This window comes from Mchenga conophoros, linkage group LG3, assembly GCF_057382185.1.
Source record: "Mchenga conophoros isolate Kocher_MC1m ecotype Shallow Benthic linkage group LG3, M_conophoros_male_GT1.1, whole genome shotgun sequence".
Lineage (NCBI taxonomy): Eukaryota > Metazoa > Chordata > Actinopteri > Cichliformes > Cichlidae > Mchenga > Mchenga conophoros.
In genome coordinates, this window is record NC_140528.1 from 57,744,022 (window position 1) to 57,764,059 (window position 20,038).

General features: G+C 42.2%; 1 protein-coding gene across 1 annotated transcript in view; it reads left to right on the top strand.

Moving 5' to 3' along the window:
* Window positions 1-20,038, top strand: part of shroom4 (shroom family member 4) — a 100,424-nt gene that overhangs the window by 21,934 nt on the left and 58,452 nt on the right. Inside the window, exon 2 of the mRNA XM_085264322.1 lies at window positions 14,792-14,943. Coding sequence (XP_085120448.1) covers window positions 14,792-14,943 — 152 coding nt within the window. The remainder of the gene's footprint in view (window positions 1-14,791; window positions 14,944-20,038) is intronic.

The following is a 20,038-nucleotide window of genomic DNA, read 5'->3' on the forward strand; positions in this document are numbered from 1 at the left end:
ACATATGTTTGGATGAAAGTGGAGGAATGTGCCAACTGGTTTCAATAAATGTCACAGACACACATCTCATGGCACGGCAGAAAGTCCACAGTGTTTTGTTTTCCACAACCTGTTACTAACGTGCTCCACAGTGAAAGCAATTTAGCTGCAACTGCGGTTATTTGGTGGGTTGTGTGGCGTATACGGAGCAGCGTACTGGACCACAGAGGTCTTTACAAATGAGTGAAAGAATGAGCTGTTCAAAAGAGCTCATTGAATTCGAGCGCACTGCCGTTGTTGCAGCAAGGCAGTTTGTGAAACTAGGTACTCCAAAATCAACTGTAAGAGGTATTATTCCAAAGTGGAAGCGTTTAGGAACCACAGCAACTCTGCGAAGTTACACAGAAAAGTTACTACGAAGTGACAGGTCACGGTAAGTCTGCAGAGCGCCAAATTCCTCTGGAATTAACATCTGCACAACAACTGTGCGCTGGGAGCTTCATGGCTGAGCAGCTCCTGTCTGCAGTGTGTTGGTGTCCCAGTGCTATTGTCAACATTATGTATTGCAGGGGTGTCAAACATAAAGCCCAGGAGCTAGAATAGGCCCGTCAAAGCCTCCAATCTGGTCCACTGGACAGCTTTGGAAAATGTGAAGGAGTGCATAGCTTTTGAATTTTTTACAGCTTTTCCTACTGATAAAGAATCACAGGAAGTTCCCGTTTTTCCTCTATAGAAATGACTGTATTTTATATTGTCGGCCACTTCTGCTTCCTAAAAAAGGTCAGGATTCAAGCCTGCCTTTGTGGTTCAACACCGACTCTAGCTTTCATCAGGCCTGCAGATGCCTGGAGTAGGTCAGCATGAGCCTCTCTGTGATTTTTGGAGGACTTCATGCTCTGCTCCAGAGACTGAAGTGCGAAAAGGAAAACTACTGAAGCCATAATTGAAATTAGAGCCTCGTAGGATGACACAGAACTTTGGCACATGGAGGAAGCTTGAGGTTTAACGTTAATTTTCGTTTTTGGTGTTTTGAAGGTGATTCAGTTGTTGCGGGGGTTTCCATGGTAACTTGTGGTAAATGATAAATCAACAGGTTTGAAATCACAGTTTCTAAAACTCTCTTACACACTCACATGCACAAGCAATAATTTAATGGGATAACAAATATAATCCAATAGATTCTCCCGTTTCTTAATGATAGACTTGTGACACTGATAAGTCTGCTAACTTACTCAGTAAGCATTTTTGTTGGCTTCCTTTCCGGCTTCAGCTAAAGTTAAACCTTGGTTAATGCAGCTCAGTCTTCCTGAGCAAAGAGCTTAAAGTGTACACACTTCCACAGAGCTTTAATCCTCTAGTTTCACTCACTCACACGGCTGCACTTACCGTTTTCACTCTGCATTGTATGTTTAATCTCTTCATATTATTGTAATATTATATTTTTATTTTCCTTTTTAAACTTTGCTTCTAGAAGATGTATTCTTGTTGGGTAAACACTGGCCCGTAAACGCGGCTTGTAATCAGACTGCTTAACCCTAGGTGATTTTCACTTCCTTTGTTGCACGGGGTCTACATAAATAAATTCAGGTGCATCAGTCGATTGGCCAGTTTCCAGCTGATCATCCGTGATTGGTGATTGGCCAGTGCCTTCCAGACAAGATTGCAAATACAGGGATGAGGATTGAGCAAAAAACACCCAACAGGGAGAAGATGAGCCACATCTTTGTTAATCCACTGATTAACAAAGATGTGCGTGATTCGCTTCCTGTCTGGGCTTCGTCAGGTCCAGGCCAGTTAACCAGAGTTTGTCCAGGACTCGAAGAAGCATTTCCCCTCTAAGAGAAGCACAGAGAGAGAGACGACTTATGTTCACAAGTGAGAGGGCGTTTGCTCACATGCTGCAGTTCATCCATGTGACGGAGCTCGCAGGATGTTTCTGTGGTTTCGAGTCTTAATTCAGGATGGCAGTGATTAGTCAGTGTTCAGATTTTGACTGACTTAAAAATAACCCAAAAAGGCATTGGTTTTCCTTTCTTTTACCTCTTTCTTGTTGCCTTCCTCTCACTCTTCTCTTGTTTTTCCTTTCCTCTGCTACCTTCTCACTCTTGTTTTGAATTTGATCCAAATGTGTCAGTGACCCAGGGCTCCCTGCTCTCCTAAACAGGCCAAATCAGTAGAACCTCACCCATAAAAGGACGTGCCTGACTGGGGGGGCATTGTCTTGTTTGCGCCCTTGGGTTCTTCCATGGAAAAAAGGCCATTTAAGGACAACACCACGGATCAGTGGAGCTAGACTCCCGTATACATCATGCAAACGCACACATACGTGTGGCCGTTGGCGCTTTCGGTGTGAGCGTGGGAGCTATTTTTTTTTTCCATCCCTGCAGCTCCCCTCCTCCCCACCCTGATAAAGGAGGCCTTGTGTGAGTGTGGGTGTGAGGAAGGGAGGAGAAGCTCACAAGGCTCAGAGTGGAGGGCAGAGGTTGATGAAGGGTGTGTGCAGCTGTATGAGAATGAGTGAGGGGAAAAAATGAACATAACATGAAATGCTGGGGACGCAAGAAGAGAACTCTTAAATATGCTTTTAGTAGTGCTTTAAACCTGCGGGACTCACTCTGGGGTCACAACTTGAAAAGGAGGGGTCCTAGAATAAGAGTTTTCATGTTTTCGAATGCATTTTCTTCTATTCCACTAATCCACGAGTTAAAATATTCAAATATAGATTTTCCTCACACTGCGTCGTTAAAAAACCCATCAGCTGGTGTTCTCCTGACTCTAATGGCAGTTGTAAATGGAGAACAAGCTTATTGATGCTGTTTGAGGGTAACTGAAGCTTCAGTGTTCCACTTCACGTTTATAGAGACAAAGAAACAAAGAGAGGGCCTAAAGGGAACAAAACCGTAGAAGTTCATGATCTTACTTGGCTGATAAGGAGAAAATGTTTGTGGGTTTCTTAAGCTGCTTTATTCACCACTGCCTAAAGGTTAGCTCATGGTTGTTTTCATCATCATTCAGTTTTTCAGCTGTTTATTGATTAATTAGTTCCTCATTTGTCTATAACTGGAAAAATCATCCCCCGTTGGATTTTTGTACCTAAGTGAGTACATTTAATTGCAGTAACACATTTAAAACCAAAGTCCTTTATACAAAAACAGAGGTACACCTTTAAAGATACTTTTTCTAACTTCCTTTTTTTTAAATAGTTCAAAAACCTTCCAAAATGAACTAGAACCTGAACGATATATCAGCTACATTGATATCGTAGCTGTTTACCGATATATCAGTATTGGCCTTCATAAAGACCTTTAGATTACGTTTTAGAAGAACCAGCATGGCAAACAGTGATCAGACTTACATGTTGGGTTAACTGGTGATTCTAAGTTGGCCACAGGTGCAGATGTGTGATAAAGAAAGCTTTAAGTGGTTAGTAAGACAAGAAAAGTGCTGTATGAAAATCAGTGAATTTTCCCAAAGTATGAATAAGTAATAGTAAAAGTATATAATATGATTGTACACCTAATTTTGAACTTGTTTAAAAAGGTGCAAATTGTCAGCTTGAATAGCTATTGCCTGTCAAAGGTAGAGGAGCAGTTCTTTGGAGCAGTGATTTCCAGTGTGGGGACTGAAAAGTCACATTTAAATGAAAAAACGTTTAATTTTCAATTCTGGCATTTAGTTGAACATTGCTAATAAATATTTAAGTTTTTAATCTTTAACTTGTTATATATGTTGTCAGTAGTGAAAAAGAACAAAAAGAAGCATTGTCAAGTGGTAGTAAAGCTTTGAATGGAAACATCATAACACCAAAATGAATCAAATGAAAAAAAACCCCGCAATGAAATAAATTCCTGGATTTGTCCTGTGCGGTTGCTCAAATGACAACTTGTGCACCTCAAAGGCAGTGTTGGGAGTGTTGGGAGTTCTGGAGTCTGTAGCGTCTTGCTTATTTTCTTCACAGTTCTTGATCTCGTTGCGGAGGTCAAACACAGAGTGACTCAGACTTGTGGCTGTGAGCAGCCCCAAGTAGTGGAAAAGAAGGTGGATTCAAATGTTATCATAACAGGAAATGTGGGAGAAACTGGCCTCTACCTTCAGAACTGCAGAAAGAACTGGCAGCTACCTCCGAGTCATGTTTCCACGTTTCAAACTGCTGTTTCCAAATTTACTCCTCAGTGCATCCGCAGGTATTCGGCTTGGGAGATGGAGGAGTAAACAATAGCAGAAGCTCAAAGCTGGTGCACAGCAGGAGGTCCTGAGAGGGGGTTTCTCGTCCCAAACACCCCCCACCCACTTCCAGGGTCTTTGTCCTTGGGATCCACTCAAACATGATTGGGGGGGGCATGGTTCATGGAGGGTCTTGTGTTTACCTGTCATGTTGATGGCTCTATTTAGGGCCTTGACACGGAGGAGATGCACCACTGAGCATCATTCAGTGTGTTTCCATGCTCACAAGAAACCAGCTAAATCATCGCCTTTCCTGCCATGAGGAAGCAAAGTTTCTGCTGTGATCAGTCATGAATGGAATAGAATAGAATAAAACAGAATGGAATAGACAACTAGTAACAACTAGGAGAGATTTGCTGAGTTTGGGCAGCATGTCAAAAAACAGGTTGGACAGTTTGACAGATGACTATGTTTGCAGACGACATTGTGCTCTGTAGTGAGCGTAGGGAGCAGGTAGATTATAGTCTGAAGAGCTGGAGGTATGCACTGGAGAGAGGAGGAATGAAAGTGAGCAGAGGCAAGAGAGAACAAATGTGTGTGAGTGAAAGGGAGACAGGTGTAACAGTGCAAAGAGTAGAGGTAGTGAAAGTGGATGCGTTAAAATACCTGGCAACCATCCGAAGCGTCAGACAGTGCACACGGTAATTTGTGACAGAAGGACAGCAGGAAGAGTGAAAGGGAAGTTTTACAAGATGGTAGTGAGTATGATGTGTGGTTTAGCGACAGGAGGCTGTGCTGGAAGTGGAAGAGTTTAAGTTGCTCAGAGTTTCATTGGGAGTCAGAGAGGAAAGGCTGAGATGGGTTGGACATGTGCAGAAGAGGAATAGTGGATATATTGGATAAAGGGTGTTGAAGATTGAGCTCCAGGCAAGAGGAAAAGAGGAAAACTACATGGAACGAGAGCATGCAGAGGGTTGGTGTGACAGATGCTGAGGATAGGGTGAGATCCAGGCAGATGGTCTGCTGTCATCATCATAGTTTTTACAGCTATTCTTTCATTTTTATAACTCCTTTATGAAATTGGCCTATTAAGCCTATTGGCTATATTAAGGCTAGATGCCAGATAAACAAGACAATTATCAATATATTGCATTACATAATTGGAAAAGCGACTTCATTGTTATCATTATTTGTCCTCCTTGCAAAAAAAGTTTTCAGTCACAAAATATTTTCCATCTTTAAGTTAAAATTCTAAAAGTGGCATATTATAATCACACAATGACCAACAGCACCACACTAAGACAAACGTTTACTGCAAAAGGATTTCATCAGGCTCGTTCAGCTTCATGTTTGCGCCCTCATCCTCTCCTTGTGTGTGTTCTTGCATGTGAATGTTACATGCACCTCAAAACCCAGCTTCTATGTCATTCAAACATATGACACATCCACACCGCTCTCAGTCCTCCCTAAAAGCAAAAAACCTAAAAAAAAAAAAACCTGTTTTATTCTCTCTGGACGTCTTCGTGTAAACAATCGAAGAGTGGTTTCCTTCTTTCGCTTCTGTAGCCAGCAATGAAAGAAATGACACAGCTTTTCCCAGACTCTGCTGCTGCGTGCCAGCGCTTGTTTTTTTTTCCTTTTCAGAGCATCTTCGCTTTTACACACAAACTTTCTTAGAGCTGCTCATTTTCTCTGTCTCGTCCTTTCTGCAATTTGAGGTTTAAATGCACGAGTTCCTGCACCGCCTCGCCCATGGTAGGCGCACAGGCCTGCTTTCAGAGGACCCTGCGTTGACATCTATTTAACGGTAACCACCTGCAACATTAAACCAAGTCTTCCCCATAAAAAAACGTAATGATTAACATGATGAGGCCAAAATAAGCCCAGTTATGCCTCCACGACTTGGCTAATACATGTGTTTACACATGCACATGTGTCTCCTGCTGGTTGATATTGAAGTGCACATGTTTGCTGTGTTAATCATCTCTCTCACACACACACACACACACACACACACACACACACACACACACACACACACACACACACACACACACACGAACAATTTTGCAGTTAATGATCTTCAGTCTGAAGCTAATCGTTCCAGTTTTTGATAAAGGGACTGTTGTTCAGCGCAGTCAGGTGATAGCTGAGTGATGACAACCTGTGACTAGCATGTGGGGGGATTTCCGTCTTTTTCCAGGGCACAGCAGTGGGCACTGTGCCACTGTATAAACACACACATACACACACCTCGAGGCTGTGAAGTCACCACTTGAATCTAAATATAAAAGGGTGTGTCTGACCTGTGTGTGTGCGTGCGTGTGTGTGTTTCAGCTCACAGAGAGGCTATTCTTCTCTGACTCCTCAGTGCTTGGAGTGACCTCACCCTGTCTGGACATCCCACAGCAGTACACACACACACACACACACTGCAGACATGTGGGTCAGACTGGAGTGAAGCTGAGCTGTGAAACAGCTGAGAGGAGGCGTATAGATACATACAAAGTGAGGGGAAAACCCTTTATCGAGCAGGGTGTGACAGATGAGAGATGTTTTGGCCTTTGTGTGCAGAGTGTGTCTCTGGAGCTGTTTCACTTTGTTTTGGTTGTTTTTCTACTGTTTGGCACATGCATGATGGCACGCTGGATCATTTCAAACAATTATACATGAGTAAAAGTTATTCAGCTGCGGGTCTTCTTCTAGACCTTGTCAAAGTGGTGACAAACCGTCACCCTCGAATGAGAGGAAATTGGTTCTGATGTTCAGGAACAAAACAGAAACCACCAAGGTTTCTGTTTTTAAACAAACAAACAAACAAACAAACAAACAAACAAACAAACAAACAATAACACCTTCTGTCCAGTTTCTATGAGGGAGAAACTGTCCAAAGAAATCAAAACGGGGACCACACTATAAATGTGTATTTCTGCAAGAAATTAGGACATTTTAACATTGAAGTCTATGGTGCCTCAAGTGGCCACTTGAGGAACTGCATTTTACAGTTTCGTTTTCCTCCCTCCTCATAGCTCATCGTTTGCTACAGCTTCTGTGAAGGACTGAGAGTCAGTCTCAGACAAAATGAGAGCGCCGCTTCAAAGAAAGAAGTGCAGCATCAATGTCAAAGCCAAATTTGTCATTTAAGTTGACATTTGATTAGAGATTATCAAGCCAGCGCCTTGTATCTCCAGGAATGTTGCCTGAGTTTGCCTTCGTGAACTCTCGATTAACGCGGATCCTGAAGCCGACGTCTTCGTGCTGTAAATTTTTGCTACCGATCGTCGGTCAACCTTTGTGGAAAGTTGGCTCTCTGGCAGGATGACGTGAAGCACCTAGAACGAAAAGGATGTCAAGAAACGAGTTCTGGGTAATGACTTCAGCCTCCCACACATCTGCCTGCTCTGTGCGTCATAAACTCTCTTAATACCGCTCTCTAATTATGCCCCACAAACCCACGTGCTGGGGTTTAGTATGTAAAACCCACAGGTGTGCGTGGCAGATTACAGCACGCCGCCCTCAGGTCGTCTCCTCCCTCCCCTGTTCCTTTTCCTCCTGCTTCCTTTTGCTCATCCAGCCTCTTCTTCCTACCTTCCTCATACCTCCTGTCCTCCCTTACTCCTTCTCTATCTACATAGCCTATTCTCTTTTTAAGTTTCTTCCTTATTAATTATCCTGCTGTTATCTGTGTATTTTTCCTTCTTTTTCTTTCATCTTTTTGTCTGAGTTCCCATCATCCCATTTCTGTATACTCCTACATCCTACATCCGGCTCTCATTTCCCTTCTTCCACATTTCTTTTTTCTCCAGTCCTTCTCCCTTATTCCTTCATTTATTCCTCATTTTTTCCTTAATCTTTCTCCTTTCCACCCAAACCTTTCTTCTTCCTTCTACCGTTACCTTTGATTACATCCTCCTTAATTCCTTATTCCACTTCCAACACACATCCTTCTTTTAGTCCTTTCTCTATTCTCTTGTAAGTCCCCTTCCTCTGTTTTTTTTCCTTGTTTTTGTTTCCTCTCTTCTTCATCTTGTTTGGTTCTGATCTTAATCATCTTTTCTTCCTGCCCTGTTTTTCACTCCTGCTCTTTAGCCTTCATAAGTTTCCCTCCTTTTGTTGTTCTGTCCTGCATCTTCTTTACTTTGTGTTTTTCTACCATTCCCCCTAAGCTATTCCTTCAGGTTTTTCCCATTCATTCCCATCTTTCTATTGCGCTTCCTCTCTTCTTCTTCTCTGTTTTCCATCTCCCTTTCCTTTGATACTTCTTTATAACCCTCTTTAAACATTAACCTCATTAGATCTCCTTCTTCTTTTGTTTTTCATGTAGTTGATTTTTTCCCTCTTCATCTCCTTTCTGTTTGCTCTTCATCCACCCCTTCCCTCCATCCACCTCCTTTCAGTTATTCTCTTTCTATCTATACATCTCACTTTATTCCTCCTTAGTTCCCCTTCTGTTTTATTTCATCTGTCTACACTATTTCACCCTCTTGTATATCTCCCCCCTCATCTTCATCTCTCTTCCTGTTTATATTTCTTCAGGCACTTACCTTTTGGCTTATTAAAAAAAATCCTTTTCCCTTCCCTTTTTCAGCGCATGCTGCCTTGCTTTCTCTAAAAATCTTGTCTTCTTCTTCATCATATTCCCATCCTACGTTTCCCCCTTCCCCATTACATTCCTCCGCTCCTCTTTCATCCATGGGAAAATGACAGATTACTCCTGAAGCTTAACGGCACACTGATAGTTTTAGCAGAGCCAAGCGTCGACCAGAGTGTGTTTTAATCTTCCACCAGCACTGTTTATTTCATTAGAGTCCAGCATTTATTACATTGCTGGATAATTAGGGGTCATATTATTGCTGTGTATTTGAGTTCCTAAACCATGCGTGTTGTGCTTTGGACTCTGTGTGTGTGTGTGTGTGTGTGTGTGTGTGTGTGTGTGTGTGTATAACAGTGATCCTCATTGTAAGCAACATTAAACATCCCAGCACTGCAGCCATTTCTGCCCCTGGTTTGTTTTCATAATGAAAAACTCATTAGAAACAAGTGAACATAAGTACTGTGTCACATGGGTTCAACACAGCCTGGCGGCCTTTTTGCATACGTGTGTCTGTGTGCGTGCATGTGTGTGTTCTGTATTTTACAGTAATGTGTGTGTGGAAGTGGCTTCAGTAGACACAGTTCAGTGTGATGTACATTACATTTCACCGCTCCCTGTGAAAATGTTTGGTGTTCTCACCTCTGTGTAGGGGTCAAAGGTAAACTTCAGCTTCAAAATGATGTCCTGAAGCTGTTATTGTGGTTTTAGCCGCTTATTAATTAATTGTGCTCTTTATTTTTTTGTTTACAGTGGTGCTTTGCTGTGGCATAAACTCTATAAACTATTTATGTTTCATAATCAGCTTTTTATTAGCACGGTTCAAGCGTAACACACTTGAGTTTTTAACAGCCCAGGGCTCAGATGTTTTTAAAATGTTAGACTAGGTAAGAGTCAGTCTGTACCTGAAGTCTGGATTAGTTTTTCACTGTAAATAATCCAGATCAAAATCCTGTCTTCCTTTCATTTAATGATATTTATCCCTGTCTGTCAGGGATGCTCAACATGCTTTTAATGAGAACAGTTTAACATTCATCCTACAGCTTCCCTGTGCCTTACTTTCCTGTAACCCTAGTTTTATAGGGTTAGGCTAGTATAAATGATCTAACCCAGTTTCACTAACCATCCGTCTTTAGCTGTCAGTGGTGCCACAGGGTTTGTTTGCTTTTTGGGGACTGAAGAAAAGTTTCAGTGGTTATAGGTCGGGAGGTAGAGTACGTCATCTGTTGATCACAAGGTTGGTGGCTCCATCTTTGGCTTCTCTAGTCTGCGTGCCAAAGTATCCTAGTGCAAGATACTGAAGTCCAAGTTCTTGCATCCATCAGAGTGTAAATGTGCGTGAATAGAAAAAAATGCTTCCGTGAATGTGTTTGAATGGCTAATTGAGACATGTTGTGTAAAGTGCTTTGAGTGCTCACGCTGAGTAGAAACGTGATGTATAAGAACCAGTCAGTTTATCATTTGCCCTTCCTTTGGTCTTTCTGTGAGGAGTTTGCATGTTCTCCCCGTGTTTGCGTGGGTTTCCCCGGGTACTCCGGCTTCCTCCCACAGTCCAAAGACATGCACTTTGTGGGGAAAGGTTAATTGAAAAATCTAAATTGCCCATAGGTGTGAATGCGGGAGCGCAAATGGTTGTCTGTCCCTGTGTGTTGGCCCTGTGACAGACTGGCGACCTGTCCAGGGTGTACCCCGCCACTCGCCCTATGACAGCTGGGATAGGCTCCTGCACCCCCCGCCACCCTGAGAAGGATAAGTGGAATGGATGGATTTATTGAAACGTACATGGAAATACAGGTAACAAGGCACAAGCAGAGTTTGTAGATTTCTATCCAGTTTGAAAGTCATTATTAATAAGTCAATAATACCTTTGTTCTTCAACACAGCCCAGACTCTCTTAGGCAGCGTTCTTGTAACTTTAAGTAGTCTTCAACAGTAGTTCTCCAGGTTTCTTAAAGGACAGTCAAACCTTTTCTTTGGATGTTAGCAACGTTTAGATCAGTGGTTCTCAAACTTTTCACAATGAGTACCACCTCATAAAATATGGCTCTTGAAGTACCACACTTATGACCCACCCAACTCCCCGTTGCTGGCCGCAAAGGATTACCGCTCACTCGCAGAAGAAGCAGATCGGATTCTCCTGGCTACCAGGAGTTTCGGCATCCAGGCGATAGTTCCCGACTTACTGATGGCATCTCCCGCACCCCCACTGATTCTCCTGGGGGCCTCTGACTCATCGATGGTGGCTAGGATCTCAGCACGGTGACAACTTAACAGCGCCGTGCTGCCTTTGCAGTTTCAAGGCCCAGGGAAACGAGCCCGCAAGCACTCCGTAGTGGCCACGACAGCTGGCGATAAGCAAAGGCTGCTCTTCATAGAGGACTCAAAGCTCTTGTGTAGTCTTTGCATACCTCCACAATGGTATATTATTTAATCTTTAAAAAATGGAGACTTCCTGCACACCACCAGAGAGAGTTCAAGTACCACTAGTGGTACACCTACCACAGTTTGAAAATTACTGCTTTAGATGATCCCAAACAGCTTCAGTAATGTTGAGGTCCTGGCTCTGGGGAGGATAATGTTTCAGTGTTTTTCTTTCCAGTTATGTTTCTTTAATGCACTGGCAGTGTGTTTGGCAACTAATCAGATAGTTTCAGCATGGTATTACAGGATGGGTCACAATCTGTTGATGTTTTTGTGACAGGCTGCTAATAATAAAATGCCTAAAGATACAGTTTAAAATTGGTTTCCTGTGAAGTTAACTGTTATGTGCAGAATTAAACAGGTTCATCTCTTGAGTTAGGTGCCCTTTGTTATCCTTGAATGATTAATAGTTAAATAATAAGTCATAAAATTATTCCTGGTCAGGTACAAGGAAAGGACTGAAAGTGAGTGAAAAAAAGGCAGCCAATGCCAAAAGGCTTGAGCACTGTTGCTTGAGACCAAGTCCTTGGAAGCAAATACAAAACAGTAAGGAGTGTCTTAAGACATTTTCACAGTATAATTTGACAGCCAACCTGGAAAACCCTATATAACACTTACCTGAAAAAATGATGACTTAAGAGAGTAACACCTCAATCTGCCGACCTGACCCCACCCTCATCACCATTGATATTACTGTTTTAGGTCCTTCCACAACAACTGTTAATAGATGCTCCAGCAGGGTTTTCCAGAGAGGTGTTTTTTGTCATCTGTTTGCTATAATTAGGGATGTTGATAGAAAACAGTTTTCTGGCATTGCTCCTCTCAGGTATGATAAATGGACACAGGCCAATGCATATTAGAAAGACCTGATGACTTACCCTAAGTCACTAAGTCATCATTCTTAAATTGGACTCTTAAAATAGTTTTAAAACAGCACAGAAACAGAGTGCTACCAAAACCCAAAGTTGTGATAAAAGTGTCCCTTTCAAATGTGACTAACTGCTTAAAGTTTTTCATGTTTGGATGAAAATATTTAACCTTTGAAGTCGATGACAGCATCAGACCCAGGAGAGCTCGGCAGAAAGAATGAGTTAATATGTGAAAGATCTCACTTTATGTTTGAGTTGGCTCGCAGGGCCGAGTCCCCCGCTGCGTGTCTGTAAAATCCTGAAACCGTGAAATCAGACCTGTGTTTCCATGACACGCATTCCTTTGATTTTTTTTTTTTCTGAAGCAGTAAAAGCAAAAAAGTGAATGAATGAATGATTAATAAAAGAAGGGGCAGGTCTGCTCTCCGTTTCCACCCTGGAATATATTCCTTTACGTTTGCCCTAGAGACATCTTTAAAGAGCATTTATTCTGGGTTAATAGTGGAATTCACCTGGGGTTGATAACTGAAAGTGATGGATAATAAAACCAGCTTCTAGCTGCCTGGTGACCTCTGACAAAGCCAAAGGAGAAAAAGGATTTCAGTCACTATTTGAGGGTTGTGAAATTTGGGGGTGGGGGGCGGCCCGGGATGTATGTATCTAATGATTATTATTAGATACATACCAACAGCATTTTATCACTTATCTCTGAAACAAAGTTTTGTGTTCCCAGATTACCCAGTATCAGTGTCTTTAGTTTAAACACATTTAAATTAAGACAGTGGTTTGTGAACAGAAATCTGTTGCCACCCTCACTTGTGCTTATTGGTTTGTTTGTTGCTGTTTTTTTGCAAAAAGGTACATTTTTGAAACTGTTTTAGCTCGAGAGGCAGTGAGAGAAAAAAATGCATGACAGTGCCAACATACTTATAAAAGATGACAAAGTGTTTGAGTTGACCGATTAACACACAACCCAAAACTTGACGACCTCGCCTGTGCGTCACCTGTAACAATGGTTTTTGACACCTCAGCATACGTCAATAAAGATGTGGTTTAATGACCTTTAGAATAGTTTCCAAGGGTTTTCCAAGTGTAGCTGCATAGGCAGAGACCACCCTCACTAACTTCTGAGGCACACCCAGTCATTTTGTTGTATAAGCAGGACTAAAATATGACAAACCAGATTGGCCAACAAGTTATCCGGTTGAGAAAATGCAAGATGAGATAAGCGTTCGAACTTTCAAAATAAAGCTTGTCCACTGATTCTGTTCTGGCGCGTTGGATTGTACATGATGGTTGGTCACTAAAAGACTTCCTCCCCCTCTAATGCAGCGGTTTCTGTGAGGCATGCAGGTGTGGATGCAGACAGTCAGCTGAAAAATACGACGTAATCATTAGTGCGTTCACACCTGCACCACTTTCTGTTTAAAACGAACTCAGGTTTGTTTTACTCCTTGCTGTGGTTTGTGTGTGGAGATCGGACAACGGCGACTGCACGGACTCTGTCAAGTTTCGAATCTAAACTCTAAGGCGGTTCGTTTATAGAGAGAACATGGTCCAGCCTCGACTAAACTACCAGGTGTACGTCGCAGGTCTGAGCAGAGTAGCAGGTATGCGTTGCATCGGGGATGCCACAGAGTACTGCAGACCTGGAGAGTACACACACGCAGCAGTAAACCATATAATCAACCAATGACTTCCTGCATTTTCTTTGTTCACAGCTAGCCAATAAGCAGACATTCTCATGTGGTTTGTAGTACGGATGTCATGAGACGCGATCAAGTACTTTGTGATGGAAAAGTTCTGACAACTTGATGGTTTGATACTTTTTGATGTTTGAAGAGAATTTACAGTAATGTTTCTGATGATCGAGGAAACAACTGTTTTATTGATGCTCCCAGGCTGCAGCATTTTTAAGTGTAGGTAAACAGCGCGCATTTTCCATCCTGCTTTTCCAATGAGCTACTGTCACTGATGACACACTACCTATGTGGAAGTGTTAGTACTACTGAAACGAGGTGCCAGCAGAAGCGTTATAGTGCATTTGCAGTGACATGCATATTTGTTCTTTGGATGCATGAGCATGTTGTTCCAGTACTTCTCTAAATGTGGGAATAAAACCGCAGCAAAATAAATGACAAAAAAAGATCCGTCCTGATTTTTCTGTCATTGTTGTCCTGACTGTCTTCCTGCCGGTGGTCCGCTCAGTAAGCAGGTCATTTGCCCCGTCCGTCTGTGTGTTCCTGTCTTTTATTTCTTTCATGCTTTTTCCTCTTCGTGTGTGTGTGTGTGTGTGTGTGTGTGTGTGTGTGTGTGAGAGAGAGAGATTTATGGCTGAACTGAAACCTCTCACCACACTGCACCGCACAATCGTCAATGTCTCACTTCTCTGCAGCCTAAAAAACACCCTGAAACATCCCAGCAATGCATTAACGGCACAGCCTTCACCACTGTGTGACCCGCAGTCACCTCTGTGCCAAACACACACACAGAGTCTATTACAGGGGAATGTGATGGGTTTCTGTGGGATGTTTGGTTCGGGCTGTTTTTGGAGATGCTGTTTAGGGTGAAGTTGCCAGGGGGACAAAGACAGTTTAACAAAAAATGTCTTCAAAATGGGCTTTAAAGGAGTCGTTCTGGCAGCGCTGATGTGTCTTTGAGTGACTTTTTTTTATTATTAGAATGATTTCTTTTTTTCTTGAATGTCCTTCTGTTTGCCTTCCAAGTGTCCTCTTTCATCTCAACCAAATCGTGTCTTTGTCTGCAGATCGAGGACGGAGGGAAGGCTGCCCACTGCAAGAAGCTGAAAGTTGGTGATGAACTCATTAACATAAACGGATCCCCCCTCTACGGCAGCAGACAAGAAGCCCTGATTCTCATTAAGGGATCCTACAGGATACTGAAGCTCACAGTCAGGAGGTAAACGCTGTGAGAACTACACAGATCCACGAGAGGTTCATGCTAGGGTTAGCAGACAGAGCTGTGGGTGGAGATGTCATTTGACAAAATCAGAAGCTACGCATACCTCTCACACAGACTCGGATTCGGCGCTGCTGCAGAAGCAGCTATACCAGCATTCGTGAGAGTTCATTTATTTATTTAGTTCATTTATTTAAATAAAAGTTTGCAACGGTGAGAGGAACTGAACAAGAACAAGCTGAGATAATATTATAATGTGTAATTACCTCTAACAAAGAACCTCGGCGAACGGGCTCACGAATGAGGTTATTACTGCAACATCGTCCAACAAAGTCCCCCTGCAGTTTTGGTAAAGATAATGACTTTGCTGTGATTCTTGGCTGTATTTACATGTGAGATTGTGCTGAGAGAGAAAGTCAGAAGAAACAGAAAGGCTCTTACTTTGTTCTGAGAGCGAGGGCTTCATGTGTTTGCAGCTGCTGAGCAGTGGGAAACCAACGAGTGCAGGAGATCGGTTACAGAGCAGCACTGTCAATTTTTTTTACCCGGTGCTCCTTTTCTGGGGAAGAAAGCTCGAAAGGGGAAGGAAAAGGCACCAGTTGGCAACAAGGAGGTGACCTGAAGGGTCATTACTGAGTAAGGTTTGTCAAAATAAATCAAGACTCAGATACTAATTGATTTAACTAGTTTATGTCAACATCATTAAAGTACTGAACAGTTACCACAACTCTTAACCTGGTCAGTGCATATTTTTGAAGTCAGTACACTTCACCTTTAAGGTAAAGACCCTACAATATTAGAGAGAAACCCCCAACAGTCAGACTGTCCCCTATGAGCAGCACTTGGAGACGGTGGGAAGGAAAAACTCCCTTTTAAAAGGAAGAAAGCTGTGGCTGAAGCAGGCTCAGGGAGGAGTTGCCAAATGTTGTGACTGGTTAACTATTATCAGTTACCCGATAGCCACATTATAGTATCGTTAAGATAGTGTGCTTCGGCTGCGGTTAATTTACAAAGGGTCATTACAGCAGGTACCACATGTTTCATTTGGCTCGTTTTATACTGCGTGTCCTTCCTGATACAACCCTGAACCTCTAACCCCCTGGTTTGTGTCTTCTCGGAAAATGGTTTTGAGTATTGAGTATTTTCCTGGTTATCAGTATCATGTTTGAAATTCCTACCTCTCACCTGTCAGTGGAGCCAGAATCCAGGAAAAGGTCACCAACATGTAGCCACACATCTGAAAGCATATTGATTTGTTCTCCTGATATTTAGATTGTAGTATTGATATTTTAACCTTGTACAATGCACATTCACGTGCTTTGCAGACTGCTGTGTGCATGCTGTAACAGTGTACTATCACCAGGGGGCAGTGTCAAAGGAGTAATGCGGTTCACGCTTATGATATTGCCGGGCCTTTAGTTTGGTCTCTGCAGCAGGGGCTAATGTTCTTCGTCTTAGAAATGAGATGATGTGAAACTCGAGCTTAAAAACATTTAATACGTCCTCTTCAGCCACTGTCATTGCCCTTCGAGGCCCTTCTTTGTGTTCGTTTTTGTTTTTCGGCTTCTTTTTCTTCACGGTGAACAAAGTTGTCGCTTCCTTTCTCTTTTATTTTTCAGCCATTCAGCATTCGGCCTATTCACAGCATCATTCCCGTCAGCCTCTCTGCTTTTATTTTGAGGCATGTCAAGCTCCCAAGCTGAGATTGCAGATTTCAAAAAATAATAATAGTTTAAAAAAAACAACCATAATAGTTAAATAAACGGCACTCGTACATAAACTTCATCAACAAGTAATTTCGTGGCTTCACAGTGAACGTTGGCTCATTCGTCTTCTTTGACTTGTTGACCCCTAATATTGTGTTTAGTTTGATTCTCAGCATTGGGAAGGAAGGTGAGGGAGGAAGTCGCCGTCCTTTTCCCCGGTTCATCGGCACCTAAAAGGTGCGTTCTCACACTTAAGATGTTTTTCACGGGAAGTCACCTTTGACTTTCAGGGTGTCTGAAAGGAAACCGATGAGCAGTGAGGGCGGAGTATAGGTGACTCTGCTTGTGTGTGCGTTTGTTGACATCTACACCAGCAGTTGTATATCCTTAGTGCTTTATTTAAAAGTCATAATTGCCGTTATTCAAAAACTCACAGGACTGTGCACACATCCAGAAGATTTTAACTGACACTTGCTCTGACTTGGACTTTTGCATTCACTTCATGGTTGTAACTCTGACGTCAACTCTCTTTAAGCACCGTTTATGGTCCTTTCCAGAAAGAACAATCTTGCTCTATAGCAGATAAATTTCTGTTTATCATTTAGGTACTTTGCAACTAGCGTGCTTGTCAGAGCTTCCTGCTAAAAACAGCTACGCATTGTTTCTCCTCAGAACTTTAATGTTTGATTCATGGGATGTTTGAGGTTGTGTGTAGTCTAAGGCGCAGGCTCCAGCGCAGCTCTGGACCCTACACTGTAGCTTGACATGCACCTTCACAGAAGTGTAACTGCAAGTTGAAGTGGTGCACACTCCTCAGCAGCTTGAAAGGTCTGTTTAGGAGTAATATGCAGTGTAAACACGCTGTATTGATTAACACAAGGATGCACCTTATTGAGACATAGTAAAAGGGTAGAAATTTGTGCACAAAAACACACAGACACACAAAGGGCAAAAAAACATCATTTGTGTTTTGGCTTTGGAGCTGGAGCTAATGACGGGAACAGTTTCAGCCCGTCAACTGAACTCCAGTTGGCATCTTAATGTGGATTAAAAAAGTGCTGGGGGAAAAGAGCAGCAGATCTGAGCTCTGGCATTTAAATTGTCAGGAGCTGGACTCAACCGATTGCTGCTTTGATTGAACTGTGAACTTCAGCTATTTATCAAGTTCTTTTACAGTGAGTTCAGATATGAAATCTAATTGAATTTGCGTGTCAGGTTTTTGTTATCACTGACGTTTTGACAGTTTTGAATATCAGTATAATAAATCGACGCAATGACAGGAATTTTAACTGTAATTACATTTGAATTGTAATTATTTCTAACAAAAATAGTTTTAATCTGTTCATTCTGAAAACACACCAGGGATCAGCGTGCTCGCAACTGTTTTTAGATGCTTGCTTTTGTGCTTGTGCTGCACAGCCATCTGTCTTTCTCAAGAACCAACAGTAGTCCGCAATCACGCCCGGATCAAAATCTCCCTGATATCAGTTCTCCATCACTTTTCTATCTTACATCAAATCTGTCCTGCCTGCTAACATCTTCAAGATTTGGTGGAAAAACACTTGAGGTAAGTGCGTCTTCAGTGTCATTCTGGCACTCCTGAGCTGATATGTTTTCATTGTGTTATCCACAAGCTCAGCATAATTCTCTGCTCTGCGATTGCCAACAAAATTCGGGATAACCTGTGTTAATGCTTCCCATTGCTGCTGATTCAGGACCAACCTTACCTATACTTGGCGTCACTTTCCTTGAGACCAGACTTATTTCTTGAATGCTGAAGGGCGTCGCTGTTTCTGTCCAGCCATCCTAAGTTGTCCAACAGTTGGCATGTCATAACTGGGGGAAAAAATAAAACAAACCAAAAAACAGGTAATGAAAATGAGTTCGCAAGTGATGTCAGCAAGTAAAATTTGTTAAAGTACAGTTGACTCCCAGCAGCAAAATACTGGTTGATCAGTGTAATAAAGTGTTTCAACAATGGGCGCTCTGTTACGGGGTCGTTCGGGGAGGCCGTACCTGTTTCTATAACAAGCAATTAGTTCAGAGCACACAGAATGAGTAACTGGAGTTGAGTTAATGGCTGGCCTGATACTCTAAAATATTTTGACAGATTAGTAATAGTCATACTACCATTTGTATTGGTAAATGTCATTAAGAATACGTTCATTTGAAACCTTTTTAACTTTAATACTTCTGACCCATGTGAGGACACGTCACAGTCTTATCAGCGATTTGATTTGGGGATATTTATTCTGGTACTTTTGTTGGCTTGATTGACTCTGAGCCTACTTTGAATAACCCTTGTTTCTCTCTACCGATGTGAGTAGTCTCTCTCATATTTCAGGCCTGCTTTTACAACAAAATGACCGGGTGTGAATTAGTGGTTAGTGAGAGTGGTCCCTGCCTATGCAGCTATCCTTGGAAAACCCTTGGAAACTGTTCAAATAGTCATCAAAGCACATCTTTATTGATATACTGAGGGTTCAGAACTCGTCTTTAAGAGTACAGGGGAGCTCATCTTTATAGGGGAAAGGGTTAAGGGCTATTTGTATAGACTTAAACCTATATGTTTCATCTTAAATTGCTGCTCAGACCAATTAAGCAGCTAATAATATCAACCAGAGCTCTGAGAATTGCATTAAAACAACAAAAATCGGACATTTTGCCAAATAAATGAAGAAACGAGCTGCATGTTTTTCCATAACATCTTAAAAAGTTTTAAATTTAAGCTGTAAATATCCAGAAAGTCTGAAGCTGCTAACTTGGCAGTACATCTACAGCATATCTATGTAACCGATCAGACTGTTAGTGTTGAGTGTTTAGCATATGTGTGGACACATGTCGGCTCTCACACAGCTTTGGGAAAGCCCCAGCAGTCAGACATGCAACACATACCAGACACCAGCACCCACTGTGGGTTTCACTGGGAGAGTTCTCATCGCCAGTTGCATTCCTAAAGACATTTCTGTCTGTCCACTGGTCAATCTGTCAGCCTGAGCCTGCTGAATATGATGTACAGTGTAGTACGCATGTGGGTGAAAATACTGTTGTGTGCATGCCTAACAGAATTAATCCGCCTGCTGCAGAAACAGGAGCAGAAAACCCCGAGGTGCTGGACGGCTGGTCTGGTTTCAAGGCCAGAACAAGGCGCGTTGCTGCCAAACAGCTGTCTGAAGCTGTCCAAGGAGACAAAGCAGTAGTTGTAACACCACTAATATCTTGGATTTACATCTTAAGTAAGTTAGGTAGTATGGAAAAATCAACGCCAGTGTGAGAGAAAAGTTGATAAAAACAACAAAGCGTATGGAAACAGGGAAAGCTTTTTCTTTTCTCTCCCTGCAAAAAAAGAAACTATTATATATAAACATGTGTTAGATTTCAGCCTTCAT